The 25,606-nt window shown below is 39.6% G+C and overlaps 1 protein-coding gene across 2 annotated transcripts in view; it reads right to left on the minus strand.

Annotated features, from left to right (window-relative positions):
• Window positions 1-25,606, minus strand: part of mtcl2 (microtubule crosslinking factor 2) — a 103,227-nt gene that overhangs the window by 67,998 nt on the left and 9,623 nt on the right. For both annotated transcript variants that reach the window (XM_068327930.1, XM_068327923.1), the window contains exon 4: window positions 19,304-19,453. In XM_068327930.1, the coding sequence (XP_068184031.1) occupies window positions 19,304-19,453 (150 nt within the window). The remainder of the gene's footprint in view (window positions 1-19,303; window positions 19,454-25,606) is intronic.

Below are 25,606 nucleotides of genomic sequence, written 5' to 3' on the forward strand. Positions count from 1 at the left end.
TCTGAGAGACATGGGTTCTTATTATATCCTCTCATTGTGTTTTGTCTTTATTTAACTTCAGAATCCATGCAGCAATTTTGTTAGATGGCGAAGGACGTGAAAGGTTAACAGAGAAATATATGTTATTTGCCTAAAGTCAATAGATGGGGAAGAACAGGCCTTAATCTTGTTAAAGTAGCATCTTGTACAATTACACGCTTAACTTAGAGAAATATTGCATCAGAAAGAATGGTGTTAAGTGGAGACAAACAACGTGTATGTTACATTAACATGCATGTCAATTGCTACAGAATGCCCTATAGAAAATGGGGCACTACACTTGTCACTATGTTGTCCAAACAGACAAAATCCTTCTTTTAGTACGATGATCATGTCTCACAGGTTTGTGGTGAGGTTACCCAGATGATAAAAAAGAGAACATATTTAGTGTATGTGATTAACTTCAAAACTGCTGTTGCTTGACAAGTTTTAACAGATGCAGTAAATGCTTTTACTAGGTTTTGAATGTGACAAATGTAGGCGGCTGATGTGACAAAAAATGTCAGTATCTTCAACATTTCAGTGTTTGATGACGGACAATCAACTCCCAGGCCATCCTTTCAATCTCTCTCTACTGTTCTTCCTTCCCAGTCTTGTAATCATGGCAATCAGCGCCTCTGACAGGAAATCAAAAAGGATGTGAGCAGGAAGACCTATTGTCACCTTGTCTTGTTCTGAATTATACATTACCTGTAAAACCGGTCTTCAAACCCAACACAAGCAAAAGCAACACACTTTTGTTTCAAAATAAATAAAACAAAAGCAAAGTGACTCGTGTTTTTTTAAATTTTTACCTTGTTCTGTCCAGAGTGATAAATTAAAAATATCTTCAAGTAAATGAGAGCAAAAATCAAACTTTTCTTAGTTAAGATAAGGAACTTTTTATTTTGAAGAATAAAGCTTCTTATGAGTGAGAAGTAGGGTACACCCCGGATGCATCGCCAGAGCATCATGGGGGTATTCTAGTATTTTATTGTTAAATTGTGGGTTGCATGAGTTGTAATTACATTTTTTTAATTGCAGTGTCCACTTTAACTTGTAGTTTTAATATTTGATTGTATTCATCTTGTTTTTTCTCTTTTCTTTCAACTGTCACTCCATCTCTCTTCCACGTGATTTCTTTTTTCTTCCTTCCAATGAAAACCTAGACAGTGATAATATCATGTCAGAAAATGAGGACAACAAATGCTGTCCACATGACTCGCTCTGACATGTCCCGACTCGGTTACTCCTGTAGTCTGATTATTATGGTTCACACAAACATGCTAATGCAGGCACAGGAAGTCACACAAATGAACACACGCATTATATTTGACTTCAACGATTTGTTCTTAATGTGTCTTTAAAAGGCAAGCGTATTGATCTGCTGCTCGATAGTAATTATTACAAGAGAGAGGGAAACCCTGATCACAGACAAACAACTGATGAACATCAACATTGTGCTGCGCTGTGGTCTTTTATTATGGGTGTTAAGGTCTATTAAGCAGTTTTCTCTCATGGGACAAGAAAGTTTAGAGTTGTAATTAACTATGTAAAGAGAGAAAAAATACTTGAAAGGAACTGTAATGAAAGATGAGGAGGGGAGGAACAACAAAATGAGCAAGCAGACAAAACAAGGCTATTCTTTATGACAAAGACTAAAGAGAAGTCAGATACTACTTACAGTTGTTGTTTTTCATTTTTGTTTACATTAGTTGGTTATTAAATGTTGAGCTTGATTTAAACATTAAAGTTTAAACATCACTCAATTGTCTTTGTGAGAACACCTGGTAATCTTTATGTAACATCAAACATAAAGTTGCATCTCAGTGCTTGTTATTGAATATCAACAGTGAAAGAAAGCAATTCAACAGAAAACTGAGGTTTGGCTTGTTGCAGGCAGCAGATCAAGTTGTGTGTAAACTGACATCACCTCACAACATGGTCACTGCTAGTATGGTGAATAAACAATTACCTTCTCAAACATCCAAGAGACAGAAAGAAACGTATGTAACTCATGATTGATTATTTTCCTGTAATGTAAAAAAAGCAACATGAAAAGGATTTGATGTAGTTTCAATGAATAGTCACTAAAATCGTTCAATGGATAATGACTTTAAATCTTATTATTTAAATAATAATAAGAATGAACAGATATTCTGTCTCACAGCAGTGACGTCTATAAAGTCACTGTGTTTCTGTTGCAAGAAATTAATCTTTGGAAGAGCTTCAGGGACCTCTCACACTATATGGACATCAGATCCCTTCTGAGGTTTCTACTCCACTGCTTCTATCAAATCAGCAAGAAACCCTTAATTTTTGACCTCAGTTTGACAGAATAACATGAACTGGCTTTGCTGAGCCCTCTGGGACCTGTAATGGGAATCACCAGAGAAATCTGAGTAAGCCAAGATTACTCAAGGAGCCAAATAACCACCAAACGTCTGCCAATCCTGACTTGTCTGCACTTGATACAATTCTGAAATGCATCCAACCAGTGTTCTGACAACTTGTGTTCAATAAAAGTCAAAAGGCGTGTAAAACCACTAAAGCCTTGTTGCTTTCACTGGAAGCTGTAAACAGAGTTAATTACCTGCTCTGATGACGGTTGAACCACATAGTAATCATCTTCACTTTCAACTGTCTTTACAAAAAAAAAAGACAGCAAAAAACATGTCCCATCGGCAGCAGGGGACAGCTGTCAAAATTAATAAATGGGTTATAGACTAGATGTCAAAGACTTCACTAACCAGAAGTCTAAACCTACATTTATCCATGTATAAGACAAGTGAGACTTATTGATATAAATCCTATAATAAATATGCTGTATTTTACTGAGATTGTCAGTTTTAGGTTTATAGCGACTACTCTTAAGGTTCTTCTAGCAGACATTGCAGCAAACCATTTGTGAATGGTAGTGAACCAAATATGTGTCATCACTGTTGTAATCATTTGTAATCCACTTTCCACATGGTTTCAGTGAGGACGTTTCAAACACAACAAATCCTACTGGAGGCATATCTTAGTATTTTAGCTGCAGCTCACATAAATTGACGGGGAGATGACAGAAGCATTATAATTTACCTTATCTGACTTTAAGATCTTTAGGCTTAACTTCATCGAGTTATGTTCTTCAAAATGAAGTTTCTCCAGCCAAGTGAGGCAGGCTTTGTTGCTGTACCTCACATCTGTGTCTGCTATGTGGTTCATATTAAAGCTGGAGCAAAATTGAGTACTTCATACTTTACATATTTTTACTAATTAGGTTTACATATGGTGTAAGTCCTGGCATAAATTCTGGATTGCATCAATGCAGTGAGCAATGTTTGTGCTAATTATGAAAAATCATCTGTCAGGGAGCTTATTGTGAAAATAGGGCATTACGATGTTCACTATCAGTCTAATTTCCCTGAATACATGCTTAATTCATGTCTTCAAACTTAATCTCTTAACCTTGTTAGCAGCTATGTCAGCAAAACTACAGTGGAGTAGTGGTCTCCTGACAAAAGTGTGTTCTCCATAATGCTCTGCTTTTTTCCTCTACCATAATAAAAATTGGCAGAAATAAATTTCCTTTCCTGGAGTATTACAATTTTGCATTCTCCACTGAGCAGGTCCACCAACATGTACAGGCAGGATGGAACGGGTGGAGAAAAGTGTCAGGTGTGATGTGTGATAGAAGAGTTTCAGCTAAAATGAAAGAAAAGGTGTACAAAACTGTGGTGAGACCAACGATGTTGTTTGGTCTAGAGGTCTACAGATATACCCACAGCTCATTCTGCCTCATTAATCAGTGATTGTGTCTGCACTGGATGACTGTATACGGATCGCTGCCATGTGACACAAAAATGATCATAACCTCTGACAGATATCATCGCTGTACAGCAAGTCTTCTTCTTTTCCTTACGGCTTTTCCGTTCAGGGTTCACCACAGCGAATCAGTTGCCTCCATCAACCCTGTCTTCTGCATCCTCTTCTCTCACACCAACTACCTTCATGTCCTCTTTCACTACATCCATAAACCTCCTCTTTGGTCTTCCTCTAGGTCTCCTGCCTGGTAGTTAAAAACTCAGCATCCTTCTACCAATATATTCACTATCTCTCCTCTGGACATGTCCAAACCATCTCAGTCTGGCCTCTCTGACTTTATCTCCAGAACCTCTAACATGGGCTGTCTCTCTGATGTACTCATTCCTGATCCTATCCATCCTGGTCACTCCCAGAGAGAACCTCAGCATCTTCATCTCTGCTACCTCCAGCTCTGTCTCCTGTCTTTTCCTCAGTGACACTGTCTCTAGACCAAACAACATCGCTGGTCTCACCACAGTTTTGTACACCTTTCCTTTCATTTTAGCTGAAACTCTTCTATCACATATCACACTCTTCATTGCTCTGGACTGTTGATCCTAAGTACTTAAAATCCTCCACCTTCATCATCTCTTCTCCCTGTAACTTCACTCTTCCACTTTGGTTCCTCTCATTTGTACGGCAAGTCTTATCAATCCAGTATATTATTATGCTATCTGATATACTGTAACTGTTTTTAGAAGTGTTCAGACATATCTAAACCAGTGTCAAACACTGATTCAGACTACACAGATTTGCTTATCTAGAAAATATGTCTCCAAGACAATTGTATTATTACAGATATGATGTAGATAAAAAATTATCTATTGGTAATTTTAAATAAAGGAACGCTAAACACGCTTGAATGTGGTTCATTGACATGTATAGCTAACAAAGCAAATTATGAAGATATAATCCAGTGTAACAAAAGCTAATAATCTTCAATCTGCATCTTAATCCAAATCTTTCTCAAAAATCTGATCAACTCTTCCCTCACAGCAAGTCCCTCAAACATTTCTCCAAGCCCATGACTCATAAGTTGACAAGCAGACATACTCTTTTTATATTTGTGTAACAATGATTGTATTTTATTGTCTTCCAGATATTACAATATTGATATTGACAATAGAAGATCCAGAAAAGTGAGACAGGCATATCTTTTAATTCTCAAAATTAGAATTTATGAGGTACAGTATATGAAAGGTATATTAAACACTGAAGTCACTCAAGTTTCTCGGTGAATATCTCTTGATTTATTTATTTTTAATTTTATATACTGTTTTGATCCCTGAAGGGAAATTAAGAATGCACACTCTAGCTAATGACTCAAACGCATACATATATATATTAGTGTGTACAGGCCCCTGTGGCACACACACATACACAAGGGGGCCTGTAGGCATGCAAGGGAGGTAGAGTGGCAGGCAGCTCCATCTTGGTGCACCTTAAATGAGCAATTTGTAAAGGGGACGACACCTTGCTCAAGGGGGCGGCACGGTGGCGCAGTGGTTAGCGCTGCTGCCTCACAACACGGCGGACCCGGGTTCGAGTCCCGCTCTGTGCGGAGTTCGCATGCTCTCCCCGTGTCTGCGTGGGTTCTCTCCGGGTTCTCCGGCTTCCTCCCACCTCCAAAAGCATGCGCCTCAGGTTGATTGGCCGGTCCCAAATTGACCATAGGAGTGTGTGTGTGAGTGAATGCTTTGTTTGTTTCTATGTGGCTCCGCGGTGCACTGGCGTCGTGCCCGGAGTGTCCCCCGCCTCACGCCCTGAGACTGCCAGGATAGGCACTGGCTACCCCGCGACCTGCGTTAGCGGATTAAGCGGGTTGGAAAATGACTGACCTTGCTCAAGGGCGCCTCGGCAGTGCTCCAGAGGTGAGCTGACACCTCCCACTGTCAGCTCACCTCCGGGCATTTTTTTGTTTGGGCGGGGGCGGGAATCGAACCGACGGTCTTGAAATCATAGGACGACCCGCTCTACCGCCTGTTTTACCACTGAGCCACTGCCGCCCCACATTAGCATTTGTAATTCAACCTTATGAGGTTTAAACTGACCTTTTCCAGCCAAACCTGACCACTGAACAGTGCATCATACAAGAACACAAAGATTGGGTTCACAATGGATGTCAACTCTTCTTTCTGATTGGAGCAGAAAAGGCTGTTCCTACCGCTTACCATCTTTAATATAACCTGATCAATGAGCGTATGCTACTGTTCCTGTCTCTATCACAGTTATATAATTCACTAATTAGGAAGAAGGAAAAATGCTACATCACTGGATACTGATGGATATCAAGTTGAGACACTAAAGATAAGCTGCAGGGAGAAAGACAAGCCTGATTGCTATCGTGGATATGTGGCATTTAGGTTAAACTGCACAAACACTTGACACTGTGAATCCTGTGTCTGTTATGACTGAACCATTTAATAATATCTGCCTTTTAACTTGAGTGTATTTGAAGCAACCAGAGCAGACTCCTAAGGATGGCTACACATAGATTATTGATAGATGGTGGATTTAAGCTCTAGGTAGGATTCAAAACAGAAAAATATCACTGATTAAGAAAAAAAAATATCCATGGGGAGTATAGAGGCTAAACCAAGCTTTAAGCCACTGAGATATTCCACCGTACTTACGTGAGTGCATGTGCTGATGCGCTCCGTCCTTTGAATTCATATTAGTTTATGGTTATCTTTTGCTCCTTATAATTTAATCTTTGAGGAGAATAAGGCACTTCAATTTTCGACCAGTTTTTTAAGCACTTCCAACAACAAAAGCCAGAGTCAGCTGTTCATATTACGGTAGCGTGTAGCACGTAGCTGACCTTTGGAGAAGAAGAGGAGGAGAGAGGGATTACACCGGTGAGAGACGAAGTTGTTATCATAGAGATTGTCGTCACTACCACTATCTTTACTAGCATTTTCTTTATCATCTATGACAAATCTATGTTGCACTGAGATGCCCCCAGAGACAACAACAAAGAGGAGGAGACGAGTGTTGGAGATGTGTGAACGCAGCTGTGCTGCTCGGCAGGAGTTCTTTCAGAAAGAGGAACTGCAATACAATACTTGGATATGTAGGCACGGGTTTGTTCATGTCTCCAAATGTTCGTAAGTCGAATGTTCGTAAGTTGAGGACTACCTGTAGTCTTCCTGATATGAGACTGAAACTGAGGTCGGTTGTGACATCAGAATAAGGGATGGAGGTTGGAGGGGGAGGGGAGAACAGATGTGGCAAAAGGAGTGGATCAAGTGGATCCACTCCTTTCTGCCACAGAGAGAACAAGGAGATCTGATTTGTCATGAGCATCAAAACAATAGCAAAACAGGACCGTGTCACATCTGAGGAGCTCCTCTTCATTGATAGTCTTCCTATCTCGGCATGCCTGAGGCACCACAGAGCAACTTTATCAAGAAATCAAGGCTGGGAGAATAAACTGCAGGATGTATGAAACCAGATAAACATTATAATGAAGATTAGTACTAACTTGACTACTCCTTAATGACCCTAACGTTTGTTATGGCCCACAGAGTAATCCATTAACTCTTGGGGGTGATCTGGATCCTCAATTCGATACGAATGTATTTGAAAGGCTTCTTTACCGTTGTTGGATTGAATCAATTACAGTGTTTATGGCTCTAATTTCATGCCTTCATTTCATGCCTACATTGCTAGATTAAAAATACATAATGGCATCCTCACAGGATCGTACACATACTTATCAAAGTCAAATACTTATCTCGATCCAGCCAATACTACACTGCTGGTGATCAGCGATATTTAAATTACCATGAGATAACAGATGATACAGACATACAGACATGAAACATTTTGGCTGAAGTTTATTTAATGATAAATTTTATCAATCTAAAAAAATGATGGACCTACTTTGTGAAAAAGTATTATTGAAATACAGTAGTTTGCATTAATAACTATCTAACTGATAATGATCATGTTAAAAACATAGTAATGATGAAACCTGTGGGTGTTTGGTTTTTTATTCTGTTGATCACGTTTTAGTTCTGAAAAATTAAACATGAGTGTTTATAGTCAAAATAAAATGCTGCTCCCTGCATGTGGATGAACAACTAAAACAATAAGAGATTTAAGTATACATCGCTCTAAAAGTCAAACCTTCTCCCATCAAACCTTTCCATGTGTTTTCAGAGCAGAGTGTCTCCTTCATAGGGGAGTTCACAACACACAGCTCCCTGACAGCTGCCGTTAGAATTCACAGCACTGCACACACCAGCCATATGTAGCCATAGTAGCAGAGGCAAGGGGAGATCAGGGAAGGAGGGGCCAGATACTCACTCTCCACGTTTCCACTTCCACATCACAACAAGAGGCGGCAGCACATTGATGATGTCACACAGCCTCACTTTAGGACCAGGAAGAGGGAAGCAGGTGGAGGGGGAAAAAAAAGGATGGAAACAGTAAAATTGAGGTAAGATGACGCTGGAGGAAGGGGAGAATAACGGTACAGTGGTGTAATAGACAGTATGTCCAATGTACCAAGACTGTAGTCCCCATGTGGTGGATTTGAGTTTATATCCCACAATATGATGGCCCTTTGCCACATATCAACTCCAGACTGTTTCTTCCTATCACATTCTCTTCGCAGTCATATTTAATAAAATGTATCATATTATTTATCACACTAGCAGGAAATTATTCAATTATGGACTTCTGAAGGTCTTTCCCTTATTTGAGGTTAAATAAAGATAATCTTCTTCACTATGAACTTAGAGCAGCATGAGATAAAAAATGGGAGTCTGAAAATCTCTGTGTTGAATAAATTCAACTGGACTTGCAGAAAAAGCTTGAAACGGTTTCATTGCCATCCACGAGGCATCTTCAGTTATGAACAGCTGGTGGGGAGTTCAAGATGCTTTTCCTACAGACAAGTGGGACTCTCTACATCACTCATGAACAGAGCTTAGAGCTGTACATATGTAATGTAGTTAGAGCTGAAGGTCTTTGTTAGTAAAGGGAGTCTTGTAATGGGTATATAACGTCTTCACTACCAAGAACATGATCTGCTGAAAATACAGCTCATTTGACTTACAAATTTGTTCCTGAATGGACAGTACTGACAACAAGTTTGACTTGGAAAAGACATTTTAAAGTCTTAAGCAAAATGCTATCATAAAATGTTCCTGGAAGCTGCTTAAACCTGCTGACATTCAGACTCTGTCCTCACGGTTCGACAAGAGCAGGACTTATTACATGGAAAGTGTTGCCATTTCACTGAGTGAAGTGTGAAGCCATTAAATCCAATGGAACCGAATCAACGATGGACATTTTAAATTGCTGTATTGATTCAGAGGAGCTCCATGCCCCCAGCTTGCTCTGTTTGTCTGCTGTATGGTGAGAAACCAGCAGAGAAACCACAGACAGGCTAATGCTGCACCGTCTGCTGAGTAGATTAGCAATTATCTTGGGAGGATTCATTCATACCACACAGGGAACATTCATAAATGTATCAGCTAACATGGATGATGTTTATCCTCATATTCATTACAGTAAAAATGAGTTCAAACAAACATAATCTGGGTTTGAGGGATTTTTTTTTAATTACAGTATTTTCCGCACTATAAGGCGCACTGGACTATAAAGCGCACCCAAAATAATTTGTTTGTTTTATAATTTATTTCATATACAAGGCGCACCAGATTATAAGACGCACACAATAAAAAATAATTAAAATTTATTTGATAAACTGCAGCGGCTGTAGTTGCGCAATCCGTCCACTAGATAGAGCCGCGCTGCTCAGGCAGTCATGATTGCATTCATGACTTCCTGACTACCTTTGAATGGCCCCTATTGTTATGTCAATAAGCCATTCTGAGCCTCATCAAGGAAACCTGATCACCTAATCACTTTGCCATCTTAGAAAGAAGTCAACACGCATATTAAAAAACCTGACATTAAAAACTGGTTAAATTCATTACGAGTGCAGTCAGTGCGAACAGAGCGGATTATTTCCTGATCTGAAGTTCGAAGCAGATATTTAAGCTCCGACGTTCGTCTTCATTTATTCATTAAATATTGTTTCGATCGATCGGTCGTCCAGTCGGAGGTGAGGTGCAGCTATTTGCTGCTGTGTGTCCTTAACATTTTTTTTACTAGTTTTTAATGTCAGGCTGATAATTTCCTGGCAAATATGATGCTGTTTTACTCCTAGAACTGACTTTAACGTCGGTGTCTCACCGCCGTGAATCTCACAGCACGTCGCTGCAGACAGAAAACACAAGCCTGAATGCGCCCCTCCGGCCCCGCCCGGAGCTATCAACTACAATTGTAAATCAATGCAGCACACCCGTTGGCACCTTTGTCTAGCAGTGACTGCTCTTAGAATTTCAGAAAAGGCTGGAAGTTCAGCATTGAGGGTCTTTTATTCACCTTTATGCCAGTTTCTCCGTGTGTTTCCACAGACTAATAGAATGGACCGTCACTAGATTCCAGATGACAGCACAATGGCATTTTTAAGACCAATTAAGTTTAAAGTGGGTTATTTCCGATGCCAAATAGTTAGGAAATACTGAGATCAGTCAGTCAGTCAAACTTTATTAAAAGAATTGTTGAAAGTTCCTAATGTTTTGCTACGTAATCACCGGTGCTCCTACAGTCTGCTCTACCGTCTGAGAGCAGCTCAGTCAGAGCCGGGACTTCGGTAACGCCCCTTGACTACCGTTGTTAGGGGGCGTGGGCCAGAGTGCTTTGTGAGGGGGCTCCTCTGGTGGCGGAGTGCAGCATGACTGGCGCATGACTGCCGGCCTTTTTTCAGCCATCATGTTTTTAACCAATATTAATATGAATATCAATCCATATATAAGACGCACCGGATTATAAGGCGCACTACGGGTTTATGAGAACATTTAGGCCTTTACGTGCGCCTTATAGTGCGGAAAATACGGTAATGGTATAAGGAATGTTTATGTGCAGCCTACAAAGAGTGACCAGAAATAAAACGTTTGCACTGTGATGTAGTACCATGAAGTCGCAAGGAGACATGACAGAATGATAATGAGCCAGTAATACCAGTCAAACTGATCAGTAAAATTAAATTTAAACTTCATTAAACTCATTATTTAGATCTGAGCTTCTCTTTCTAGGACCCATCAAAATGTGGTCCCTGGAAAACGTCCATTAGCCGAGTGTGTGAATTATGACTTTATCCAGAGTTCTGTGGGTAAGATGGAACCCAGTAACGTGTATATTCCCAATTGTACACACACATGCACGCATGCCCGCACGCACGCACACACACACACACACACACACACACACACACACACACACACACACACACACACACACACACACACACACACACACACACACATACACACACACACACACACACACACACAAAATAAAGGATGTCAAATTTTCAGTGTTCCACCTACTGCAGAAAAAATTCAACAATTATCTTTGACATTTTCCGAGACAAGTTCCTGCCCTCAAGAGAGAATAAATGAAATCAAGTGAAGAAAATCTGCAGAGGAATGTTTAACAAAAGATTTTTTTTTTTAAATCTGTTTCTAATCAGGCTTCGGAGAATCAAGATTTATACCTGAAAAGAGTGATTCAGCACTCGTGTTTTTTAATACAAAGATCGCACAGCAGCACCAAAATTAAGACCTTTCTCGACAAAACCTTTGTCTGCTCACACCCAACAAAGCAATGGCAGCAGAACGCCTTACACACCGGGATCCCACAACCATCAGCGGTACCACATTGTTGATTCAGCTTCCATTGTAACATTTTACAAGCATTGAGGAGGCAATTGGCAACGACTTCCATTACACCTGTGTAACATTTACACAAAATGTCGAGGAGCTTGAAAGGTTCATGCAGGTCAGCCTTGAATGCGCTGTGTAAAAGACGCCGCATCAGCAATCAAAGTGTTTTGCAGTTGCAGGTCAGCATTTATCTGGTTTTTAATCAGAAATACAGGTCAGAACAAAGCACATTGTATCCACAAACTATTCAAGCTCTTCATCTATTCCCTCTTTCTCTCTAGTTTCTGATGTGATTGCTGTGTAGAAAGAAATCAATTCAATATCAAGAAAGTAAATTAAGGAGTTCAAGTAATTTATTAAAAACTTCTCTGGTTCTTGTTTTCTTTATTGAATATTTGTAGATTTATGATGATTATCTGCTCTGTGCAGACATCAGTTCAGGACTTCTGTCCGCATTAAAACATGAATGTCACACACTGAGTGTACAAAAGAAGGAATGCTGTTTGTAGTGTTTTTCCTCCAGCTGAATCTCCTCCTTGTGGAGCTCTAGTCTATAAGTGGTGTCTATACATTTATCTGTACCTCCCTTCTATCCTCTGGTCTTCTGCTTTCACAGGATTATTACTCCCCAGTCACCTCTCAGTCCTCATTGGAGACCATGGGATCAGTGTCCTTCATTGCACAGTGTATAGAAACAGTACACATGTGTTCCAGCTATTGAGGCATGAAATTACCTCTGCACGCCTCCAGGCTGCTAAAACATGTTCATCTATAGAAAAATATAACTAATATTGGCAGTAGGTAGAGGGAACATGAGAAGGAGACAAACACAATGCTAATCACTTGGGTATAAAAGCTTCATCACTGAAGTAGTGTGGCATGAGCCCTGCATTGCCCTGGACTTGAAAGATATTGTTAAAAATTAAAAATATAATTGATGGTAAAGATATACTAAATAACAGGCTGCACTGTTATGTATAAATCTTCTTTTTCCGTGACTGTTTACAGTTATATCTTGTCTTTATGCACATTAGATGTGGAATATGATCACAAATTTACAAATATGATGGTGGAAAAACACCAATTGGCATTTGTTTTTCACTGTAACCTGATCAGTATTAATAAAATAGTGATGCATGCATTCATTTATAGTCTTAGTAACACTCTGGCAGGTTTTAGATTGATGGCAAAAATCCAAAAACAAATCCTATTTATTTTAAATTTAGAACCATGTATGTCCAGGTTGTCTTTTCTGCGATCGTCCACATCACCATGTCTCTGGTGTACAATGATGCTGTTATGGTCTCTCTGTTCTAAAACCATCTTTACTCCAATCAATCACCCTGACCCAGATAAAACCAGGTTTAAATCCGGACCGCTTTGATGCTCTGACCCATTTAACAACATTCTTGTCCCTGTGGACAGCAGCAGCTTTCAGTGTGTCCTGTTGGCCTGAGATGTTCCAGGGGGAAATAACACTGGTGTTGTGACCTGCACACGGTTGAAAAGCAGACATTCAAGGAAGAGCTGACAGAATGAAAGGATGATCCTCTGATATGTCCATAACTTTTAATTCTCAGGGGAGAATCAATTTCAATCAAAAAAATTGCATTCTGTTTCAATGTTTGAGCTTGTGGACATCTCATTAGTATGCACACAACAAAACTCTTTGCATTAACATTGACGCACACTGGAGCCATGAACATTTGTAGATTTGCCTGCAAGCAAGTGAACGCCCTGTCTTTGCTGTATGTGTTCAAACAGACACACACTCACATTACACACTCAGAACATTGAAGCAGTCTCCAGCTACTCTTGTCCCACATCCCTCAACTCATTCCAAACAATAGGCAGCACTTCCTGAAAGTCAGGAATAACAGGGAACAGTTTCCTTCAGCAATGACTTGGGAATAAGAGAGACGCTCACACTTAACATTTGAAAGTCAGTGTGTCCAAACCGCCCCCCCTCCCCTCCGTTTCCTCTGGTATTGAATAATCATCACTTTACTTTATAGCGTGCAGTAATTTGCAAATGAGGTCACATATTTTTCACATATTTTCTTACTTGGATGATACTTGCATCATGGGATATACAATATAATAGAACATGTGCAATTCCTTGCTGAGGAGTCATTTCATAAAATATAAAGGGGGAAACACAATAAACGTGACCAAAAAAGTTATATTTTGTATAAGGAATATATAGAAATATAAGAAATGATGCATACAAGTCCACAAAATCTCACTCTCAAGCATTCTTGAAACATAAACAGGGTGGTAAAAAAATACCTGAGATCACACGCAGAGAGGAGTTGATAGTGGGTGTCAGCATTATATAGCATCCCAAAATGCCATTTATTTTCTTAAAATGAGACTCCAAACCATCCCATCCAGCTCTCTTTTCAGATTCCATGATTGTGACAAAGTGTGTTTCTGACTGTGTGTTTATGGATGTGTGTGAAATATTTAGATGTGCTTGGCGGACACAAAGACCTTATCATCCTGAAAGGACGATCTTTCAGTCATCATGCTCTCAAATACACACACATACACACAGAAAAGCAGAAATGACCTTCAAGAGAATTACACACATGCTAGGAGGAGGATAAGACCCCACATGGTACAGTCTTCCCCTACTATTATTCCCTTCTCTCTGTCTCTCCCTGGCCTATGCTATTCTGTATAATGTCGTTTTCTCTTCATCCTTTGTTCTCCTCTGCTTCATTTCTTTATTTTCCTACTCTTTCATTTTTTGTGTAGCATTTCATGATTGCCAAGCCAACCTGTTTTGCATCTCTCTATCTCACTCTCTTCAAACTGTCCCACTCTCCTTTTTTTCATCTCTCTGTTACTCCTTTGTGTTTTATCTTCTCGTGGAATGAGCTGGAATCGGGTTCTTTGGTCACCTTCTCGTGTAGAATTCAACCTGCACACCCAGCGGCAGCAAACAAAGGCTGTTTCATTCACCACAGTGTCAGCATCTATAGTGAGAATGGATTCTTTCTGTCTGGCAAGAGGACAATAGTGCTGAGAAGTAGAGGGTGGAGAGTTAATGATGAGTTACATCATAGTAGCAGCTTCACACAAATAATACAGATGCTGGGCTTGTGCTAGCCATTCGCCACGTCGCCATAGGCGTGTAAATTCCAGATTGGCTACAAGGTTTTTAACCTGTGTGGCCACAGTGGCGTTCTTATTTTTAGGAAAAAAAGGCTAAAACTTCCAACTTTTTTGGACTTGCGAAAAATCCCCGAGCGATAACCAACATTTTCTCTCGCTAGTGCATGCCGACTGAAATAGCCGAAGCGTGCCGATGGAAATAGCTGAAGTGACCCGAATGCTCCCGATCATTAAATATGCACTCTGGTCATGACCTCCTCTCGTCCAATGAAAAACAAAAAGATTTTTACAAGCTAAACCCGCAAATAGGTGTACGACAAGGCACGGACGATCGATCGAAAGAAGTTAAGAATCCAGTGTTATATAGTAGAGTTTGTGTTAAAATTCTAATTGAACAACAAATGGTGAATGCTGAAGGAGTGGTGACAGACCGATCAGAAGGTAAATGAAAGATATTATCAAATTTTTTTTCTAGTCTTAGACTCCCTATGACCGGCAGGAATAACCAACGATGCATGTAAATGTGTATTCACCTCGCTTGCTATTTTTTAAGCCTTTTTTAAATTGAAATGACAAATTATGTTATCGAATTTAAAAAAAAAAAAACAACTATGACATACCAATGGAGTTGGTAGTGGTCAAAGTTAAAATGTCTTCTAGTCCAAGTAAAACTAACAAGTAAACATTGAGTAATATTTTGTATGACAGTATCTTCACATAGTGAATGCAAGTTTTCAATTGTTGAATCTCACATTAATACCTGCATAAAGTAGTATAGAAATAAAGATAGTTAAGCTTGAACTGTTGAATTTAGTGTATTTTTGTAGGTAAACTGAACAGAAGATTTTGCCCTCAGAATGCACCAGAATGTAGGAAAACTACCCCATTTTCACCTTAATTTCACTTTGGTAAAATGTTGCTAATGTTAACAACCAACATTTTTTTTAATTTACTTTTTTTTTTTTTTATATCATTACAACAGACTTCACCACCTTCATCTCATTTGCAACATCAACATCCAAAAAAAAGAGCTGAGGGGTCGAAGCCATTTGGCTTGTGTAAGTACCTTCCTCATAACAATAATTTTTCAACCAATTGATATAATAAATGCAATACATTTTTACAGTCATTGTGGCACATTGTTGTTTCATACCGTCCATTCAGTACCAATAGACCTATGTGTCTTCACATGTCTTCATCAGTTCCTTTAGTGAACGTTAGGTGTTTACAGGTGACCACTAGTAGCTTCAATGAGACTCAGCTCATGTTGTCTACTGACATTCTTCAAAGGAACAGTTTTGTCAATGTTATAGATGGTCTAAACAAGAAGTTAATGTAGTCCATGATATTACGGTCTCTGTAAACAATGCTATAATCATATCAAATAATAATCATATAAAGAGTTAACCAACATTTCTGTCTGTTTTGTAACCGTGCAATGTCAAGCTTTTATATGATTTTTGAAAAATCAGATAGGGTTCCTAAAACTTCTAACTTCCTTTTCCAAATTCTTCCAAAGTGATACCGGTAAAAGAAATAGAGAATATTTTTAATGTAGTTCTTGCTTCGTTCTGTAAAAATGCTGTATTTCCTCTCAATTGATAGTGTGATTCACTATTTTGGAAGTCTTCTACTATACTTTGTGGTAAGGATTTGTTGGCCATCTGGCCAAGTAAACTGAATGTAATAAATAATTGATTTTGTGTGTACTCTATAATTGGCATTGTGAATAATTCCTACGGCTGTAATAAGAATAGAGATTGTAAAACACTTTTAGATGTGTTTCCTCACACCTCAGCACAGTAGTTCTGATAGGGTAGGACTAATGCACAATACATTTTATACAAAGCGCCTTCTGCTTTAGCAGTTCCTGGGTTTTCCATTGTATGGACACAGTTCTGGTTAGTTTATTTTGCCATTGTCTTACATGAGTTTTCCAGGTTAGCATGTCATCATTGATCACCCCTAACACTTTGTATTCCGTAACTCGTTCGATATTTTCCTTGTTTACTGTAATACTTATGCTTTGTTTGCTGCTTCTTTTCCCAAATAAAACATATTTTGTTTTACTCAGATTCAGTGATAACTTTGCAGAAAATGGCTAACTCAGAGCTGATAAAGTGCGATGTTGAAGCCTGTATCGGTATTGGTAGCTGTATGTGTTAAAAGATGCACCTGATGTCACTATGATAACATAAAAGTTTCATGATAATAAAGAAACAAATAAATAAATAAAGATATGTTTTGGTCATAACATCAATTTGCAACAATATGCAAATATGAACAAAAAGCTGCATAATTTTGTATCTGCAGAATCAAGAAACAGGTGCATTTCTAGATAACATACAGTTGATTTTGGTTGCGGTGTTTTTAATAGAAAATATTTGAAGGCATTAATAAATTTAAGGGTAATCCTTTACATACTTTATAAAAACAACTCTCTCTGCAGCAGTGCAGTAAAGGTCTATCAAGAATATAGCATCAGTCAATTTTGTAAAGAATATCAGTATCCATACAGACTGGAGCCTAAACCTGCCACACAATACAATCAATAATTCACACACACCTTCTATGTCTGTGAATCGCCAGAGCCTTCATTGTCTGTATTTTTGTCTGTCAGAGGTTGAATAACCTTTTGTTCGGTTTGTTAAAATTCTTTCAGATATATTTCTTTATATCACTTCATGTGACCCCCTAGAGGTCAGTTTCCTGTCTCTCCATTTCTGGACGATACTGAACACAAATGAGTGAGACATTCCTGCTTGGATGAGCATAGACACTAATGCATTTCTTTGAATCACATCACACAGCTGTGTCAAGAATTCACTTCATGAAAGAGTTAGTATAGGTCAACCCAACAGACCAACAACAATCTTAAGAAACCATGTTAGTTAGATGGTCAGCAAACACATGACACAAAGGTCTATGTATTACAGTCTCTACGATAAGCATGGTCAACAGTTTAGAGAACAGAAATGCATGTGAAAGTTAGACAGCCAATGTCATTCAATTTCATTTTTTTTTAAAAAACAAACATAGCTGCTGTGATTCAAGGCTTGATCTGACACTGAGTGGTGACTGCAAAAGATGGGAAACTATTTTAAAACATTTGTATGGCTTTGATTAAAAAGTCGAGGCAAGCCCATCCACAAAGAGGCCTGAGGAAAAGAGAGGGAGCTTCAAATCCTAAAGAGCCTTTCTTGCTAAGAAGCATCACAGCCCACGCTTTTTGGTCTGCAGCAGAAGCTAGCAATTACACTTTGTAGAAAATTGACCTTGAGTTTGACAAATCCCTGCATCAAAACGAGTGTGGTCAAAATTCACTGTCCATCAGATACCAAGCCAAAGATTGGTTTCGCCTCTGCTATGGCAGCCGGTGATTACAGTAGCTTTCAGTGCCATGGCTTTGGCTAAGTGAAGAAAAATAGCTTACTCATAAGCAAAGTTGAAAAAAGCAACACAGTGTTGCACAACAAAAATATGTTCTCATATGATCCAGCAGACTGTTTCTGAGGACTAATCTACGATGGAAAACAGAACTTCATCAATTCATCAATGACAGAAAAGCCTTCACTATAAAGATGAGATAGAACAATCAGTGAAAAATAACTGAAGAAATGAAGCAGGAAGTATCATTGCAGGATGAATGTAAATACTGTACATCTCCAATCTGTGCTACTTTTAAAATCAATAATGAACAAGAAAGATACCAACAATCTGCTAACTTTAAATATCAATGATGATACTGCAGTGAAATCAACGCTGGAAACATTCAATGTCCCTCCCATCCACTGTCCCTAAAATACAAACAGTCCAGACATGCAGACAGGCAGACCCAGTTCCCATGCCAGCCACCCAGCCATCCATCTAACCCTCAACCACATCAGAGGCCTGGTCCTGGGCCATGTCCATGTCCATCGGCCCATCAGATGCTCAGAAAAACAGAGCAAACAAAAACAAGTGGAAAGAAAGGGGCTCATTTTAGACTTTTCTCTCACTCAAGATTGCTCATAATGAGGCATGCTTGCTGAACCCAGAGCAAATTAGAATCCACATTGTCCAATTGTTTTTTTTATTATTTTGTTTTCATGAACTGCAAAGCTTTATCAGTTTTAGTTCTTCATCAGTTTGCCCCAACATCAAATTTCTTTCTTTTAAAACCAGTGCATTACTTGCGACACTCGGTACAACAAGAGCCCCTTAGGTTGGGGGCAGATGTGAAGCCCGCATTAGATGGGAGCAGAGCTCTCCTGAGGCTCCCAAACAATCACTGTTTTTGTCAAAGGGCCTAAAGATCAATAGGCGAGATGAGGATTTGCCTGAACATCATTGTGTTTGGCTGAAATGTCCAGTTTGGTCAAAATGTAAGTGGAGAACTGTTGCAGCTAAGACAGTACAACTACATTCTGTCTGTTGTGAATAACATGACAGCTCTGAGACATAGCCAGAATGTAAGAACTGCACCACCACTGTTCCACTTTAAGATCATGTAGCAAACAGCATTTGTCCCATTCACCTAGCCGGCCCTTTGCCTACCTCCATACAACTCAGTTTTGATAATGTGATCCTACCTTGTCAATCTCCTGCTGCAGGACCTGTTTGGCCACCTCAAGGTCTTGTAGTCGGACTCTCATGTCCTCATTCTCCTGCTCCAAACGACTCCTCTTCTTTTCCACGCTATCTAGCTGGCTATGGAGACGGATGGATATGTCCTTCGCCACCTTACAGGATGAGGAGGGAAGGAAAACATATTTTTGGTTTCATTATTTTATCTGAATAAGCAACCTTTTATGTACAAAAATAGTTTGATAAATAAGCAAGTAAGGGATATGCATGAAACTGAAGAACCGGAAAGATCAATGTCAACCTTGTAAGTATTAAAAAAAAAAATCTAAATCCTTAAATAGTAAAAGGAACCACTGGATTGATGGATGGATGGATGGATGGATGGATGGATGGATGGATGGATGGATGGATGGATGGATGGGTGGATGGATGGATGAATGAATGGAGGGATGGATGGACTGATGGTAGAAACAATGCACCTGACAGTTTTTTGACCCTCTCTTATAAGATTGGTCTGTAAAAATTCTTCTTGCAGTGGTTAGACAGACAAGTCTTATATAGAAACAATACAACTTGATTCGCCAACTGTGAGCAGTACCCTGTGGTTGGTAGCAAATAAACAAATAAAGAAGGTATATTACTTAAGGCCTTCAGAATACTCTACATTAAACTTATCATCATGTGAATTCCACTGTCAAAAGTGCAGATTTATGATTTAAAAAATCTTGGTTACATTGTAGTTTGAATGTCACCGGGACACAGTGTTGTGACACAGATTTAACATCAGTATTTTCCTCAATACGACCGTGGCTCAGTGGTAGAGCGGCTCGTCCAATGATTCAAGATCGGCGTTTTGATTCCCGCTCCCGCCGAGTCATTTGTCGTTGTGTCCTTGGGCTAGACACTTTACCCTCCTTGCCTCCAGTGGGGCACTCGGTGTGTGAATGTGTGTGATTGTTCCGCTGGTAGTCGGAGGGGCCGTAGGCGCAGATTGGCAGCCACGCCTCTGTCAGTCTGTCCCAGGGCAGCTGTGGCTACACACATAGTCTACCATCACCAAGTATGAATGAGGAGTGAATGAATAACGGATCCAATGTTAAGTGGCTTTGAGTGTCCAGAAAAGCACTATATAAATTTAATCCATTATTATTATATTGAGCAAATCTGTTTTCTCTCATTTCAAAGCATCAGATTGTTATAAAAATGCTGCCATTGCGAACAGGCCTTGTTTAATCATCATCCTCCCTATCTGCAGAAACTTTTGATTTCAAACAAAGTAGGACAAATAGTTAAAATTTGTCGGAGGAAATTAACTTTCTTCATGTGATCTTGTGTAAATATAATCCCTCCCTTCAACCACCACCAACCCAACCCTAAAGTAATGTATTCATCAAAATAAGCTAATGTAAACGAGTCAAGCGAGGAAAACGTAAATTCTCCTTTGTGAGAAGTGACAATTGTGGACTTAATATAATTACAAGTTATGATATTCTAAAGAATAATGGCCGCCACAACTCTATTATGAGGCAACAAAAAACCATGGACGGAATAAGAAGTAATTTTTTACTGAACTTAGTTACAATATTGTTCATTCATTTGGAGGTGTGTGTGTTTGAGCCCCCTCTTCACTGCTGCTGCAATCGTGCAAATTTCTCCACTGTGGAACAAATAAAGGTTATTATTCATTCACTAATCTTCCGCCAGCTGTCTTAGGGCAGTAGGTAGGGCAATCTCCGGGCGCGACACCAGTGCGCTGCGGAGCCACACAAAGACAGACAACCATACACGCTCACACTCACACACTACGGGAAATTTGGAATGGCCAATTAACCTAAAGCGCATGTTTTTGAAGTTGGGAGGAAGCCGGAGAACCCGGAGAGAACCCTCACAGGCACGGGGAGAACATGCAAACTCCGCACAGAGCGGGACTCAAACCCGGAACCACCTTGCTGTGCAGTGACAGCGCTACCCAGCATGACCTTTTCTATTCTTATTCAATGGTAATCTTTTCCACGACCAATAAAATTATAATGAAATGTTGTGTGTTGTTGACCAGCTAGCATTAGTGCTTTGCAAGAGATGCTGCTAATATACTCGTACATGAAGAAAGTTATCTTACAGTTCATTTTCAGGATCCAAGTTCATGCTTTTAATGATAGTGCATTTACCAATTAAAGTCACAAGGAACATGATTTATAAACTGTGTTTTAAAGAAAAAAGCACTTAACATTAATTCCTGCAACTTGTATAAACAAAGTGATCATTTTGCATGAGCTCTTTTCTATAAATAATGAATCAGGATCTTTAAGAGCTGGCAGCCATAAAAATGATGTAAACTCTCATATTCAAAGCCATAATGGCGGCCATTTTTGACTGCAGGATACAATTGTACACTGATTTGTGGAAATGTTGCCTCCCAGATCAATTATAAGCAGCATGACCTTTTCTATGACAATAAGCAATGTTTAGGTTTAACCAAAATACAGTCATTGTAATACTTACAATAAATTAATCCTCTAAGATTTAAGATGTATTGAAGATGTAGGGAATTAGAGTGTTGCAGTGTCTCACAGCAAGAAGGTTCTTCGTTCAACTCCAGCCAGGGCCTTTCTGTGTGGAGTTTGCATCTTCTCCCCTTTTCTGCCTGGGTTCTTTCCAGATTCCTCCCACCTCCAAAATCATGCAATGCAGGTGAATTGGCCTCTCTAAATTCACCATTGGTATGACTGTGAGCCTGAATGGGTATTTGGCTTTCTATGTGGCCCCCAATAAAGTGGTGACTTATCTAGGGTGTACCCAGCTTCTGCTCTTATTCAGATGGGATGGGTGCTAGGGAAAACCCATGACCTTGATATCAGAAGCGATCAGACAATTGGTTATTGATTGATCTTGTCTTCCAGAAAAACCATCACATGCAAGTAAATCAAAAGATGACATACAATGTAAAGAGAGAGAGAGTGTGTGTGTGTGTGTGTGTGTGTGTGTGTGTGTGTGTGTGTGTGTGTGTGTGTGTGTGTGTGTGTGTGTGTGTGTGTGTGTGTGTGTGTGTGTGTGTGTGTGTGTGTGTGTGAGAGAGAGAGAGAGAGAGAGAGAGAGAGAGAGAGAGAGAGAGAGAGAGAGGGAGAGAGAGAGAGAGAGAGAGAGAGGGAGAGAATTTGGACAAATGCCAGCTTGCAGAGTGCCACAATGCCTGTTTGTTCTGTTCTTTCTCTCTCTCTCTCTCTCTCTCTCTCTCTCTCTCCCCCTTTTCTCGCTCACCCCTGACCTTCACAACATTTCAATTCATGTTTCACTGTATTTCCATACTGACTTCTGCTTGTGTACAACTAATGGTATGCAGAATTAGTGAACAGTTTTAGAGTTTGAATACTGAAGCACAAATCTGTCCAACCTGTATTCTCTCTGCGAGTTACAAGTGACCACTGCAAAGGTCACTGCAATCAAAATTTTTGTCATCTCCGCCCTCTACTAAATACGTCTGACTCCAAAATGTTAACTGCTTTATCGCTAAAGGCAGTGTTACAAAATGATCATGTTAGAAACAGAGGTTGAAGTGATGGTGGCATTACATTTTTTCATTATGATATACAGTAGTTTCTCTCTTGTAGCAGTGATTCTCTCTCTGTGCAATTTCCTTTTTACTCTCCTCTTTCTATGTAATCCTCGATGTTGTGTGTTTGTTCTCCCTGTAAATGCTAACAGCAGAGTAAATACAAATGAAGGCAGCACAGGGTTTTTACAGTCTGCATTAAATACATCTCCCCACCTTTATATATACAGTGCCTTTTGAAAGTATTGGCCCCCCAAGAGCTTTCTGACATTTTGCTACATTTCAGGCTTCAAACTTAAAGGTAAAAAACTGAAAATATTTTTCAAGAATGCTACTTTTCAGTTTTTTTTATCTGTAAACACAATATAAAATGTTGAATAAATTTGGTTCCACTTCACGATTGTGTCTCACATGTTGTTGATTCTTGAAAAATATTTTCAGTTTTTTACCTTTAAGTTTGAAGCCTTAAATGTAGCAAAATGTCAAAAAGTTATTGAGGGGCCAATACTTTCACAAGGCATTGTATTTGAATAAGCTCACTTGAAAACCTCACGCTGTCACGCTTCCGGCGTGTACCAGGAAGTTCAGGCCGCCAGCCGAGTTAGCTCCCTTCTTCACATTTGTCCATGTCTCTCACTTAGAGAACCACTTTGGCTTCGTCAAACAGAGCGGTTTCTATTCTTTGATTGTGACGGACCTCACGTTGTCGCGTGGGAAACCCCGATGCTTTATTCACCAGGACCGAACTCACGACGCCGGCATCTACCTGTATGACCGGACCATAACGCCGAAGTGGCCTCCGTCTTCGCGTTTGTCCGTCGCACACACACGGTGCCGTTACAGCTTCGTCGGACACAGCGGTTTGTTTTCTTGTGACGGCGAAGGAAAAAAAAGAAAACAAACTAAGTCTGATATTAATGTTTTATCGTGGAATTTCCACGGGTTCCCGCTAGTTATTATATAATATGTTAGATATTAATTTGGTTTTACAATCAGGGTATTTTTGTCATATTGTGTGCAATGCATGACAAATGTGTCCATCATTCCTGTAAAATGACTGATTTATGTGATGTGAGAACAAGTCATTTTCATTGCTTCCAAATCTTTTCTTTTTTTTTTTTAAGTAAGCTTTACATATGAAACTGTACTCCGACAAAGAGTTTCTTACATGGGGTGACGTCCTGAGAGCCACATTAAGGAGTCATTCCAGTTGAGGTTTTCTGTAAATATAACCTCATAACCTTAAGAATGCAACTGATTGAATCCAGATCTCCATAAATCATAACCCACCCCTTCATTCAGTGATTTGACTGGAGAAGGAACAGATGAAGAAAGTCATAGTCTGAAGTTCCACACAGGGAGAAGTTTAGGTGAATTTATTGATCGACACGTGAGACTTTGAGAACCCTTCATTTGTTTCTATTAGCTATGACCACAATTCCTCACCCTCAACTGATGTCTTTTCACTTATGTAATTAGATGATAGAATGTTTATTGTTGAGCATAATTATCACAATATATTTTGTAGTTTCATTTATTATATTTGTTATAGTGTTCTTTTTCAATGTCCATCCATTCTTAACCTTCATGGCTTCAAGTGTGACAACAGGGAGCCATGAAACTGACAGGATTTTTTTCATCACTACTGAAAGCCGAGAGGAGTCCTTAATGTGTACTGACTGAAGGCTCAAAGACCTTCATCTGGATCAGACAAACAGCATGATTATATGAGGAAGTGTATTTTTGCTCAAGTTAATGGATATTCATCTTAATTCCTCCTTCTCTTCCCATTAAAAAGGTCTCCTGTTTAGCTCTCATTTCTCTCGTCAGCCGTTGACTCCTAATAAATGCTGTATTGTTCTTCAATGTTCTAGGGAATGTGGGGGATTCAAATCCATTGAAGCATTGGTTCTACCCAGCAACAGAGCTATAGCATGCACTAATTAGCATTCAGTCAGGGTGTTTCAAAGCTGTGTGAGAATTACTGTTTGTGTGTATGGGGGGAAGGTGCACATGGGATATTCTGTAGATGTTCATGGGATTTTTCTTTTTTTTAATTGTATATACTTTTGTGATCCCCAAAGGGAAATTAGAAGCACACTGTAGTTACTCAATCACATGCACATACATAGTGTGTACAGGTCCTGTAACACACATACACACACAAGGGGCCTATAAGTATGCAATGGGGGAGTGGGGATAGAGTGACGGGCAGCTCGAAGCTTGAAGCATATGAATATGGATGTTCAAAACATAACAAAACATGCAATGTACATTGACACACACACACACACACCGACACACACACTGACACACACACACACACACACACACACACACACACACACGTAGTGGGTTGCTACACATACACACACACACACACACAGGCCACAGGGCTAACAGAAATATCATTCAACAAGTAGCCGCGAGTCATCAAATGAATCCCTGTTGTGTGCACTCTGTGTGGTTGTGTGTTCACCAAATAGATTCTTGTTCCTCCTGTTATTCAACTTGACTGCAAAAACAGACACACACACACACGCACACACATACACACACACGCACACAGGCATGTACATGTGCTCAAACACACTCACAGTGTTTGTGTTCACTTAACTGTCACCAGTCAAATGACTTCCCCCATAGGTTCTATCAGAGGTTTCACATGCAATACGTGTGTGTGTGTGTGTGTGTGTGTGTGTGTGTGTGTGTGTGTGTGTGTGTGTGTGTGTGTGTGTGTGTGTGTGTGTGTGTGTGT

Source organism: Antennarius striatus, chromosome 2 (genome assembly GCF_040054535.1).
Source record: "Antennarius striatus isolate MH-2024 chromosome 2, ASM4005453v1, whole genome shotgun sequence".
Lineage (NCBI taxonomy): Eukaryota > Metazoa > Chordata > Actinopteri > Lophiiformes > Antennariidae > Antennarius > Antennarius striatus.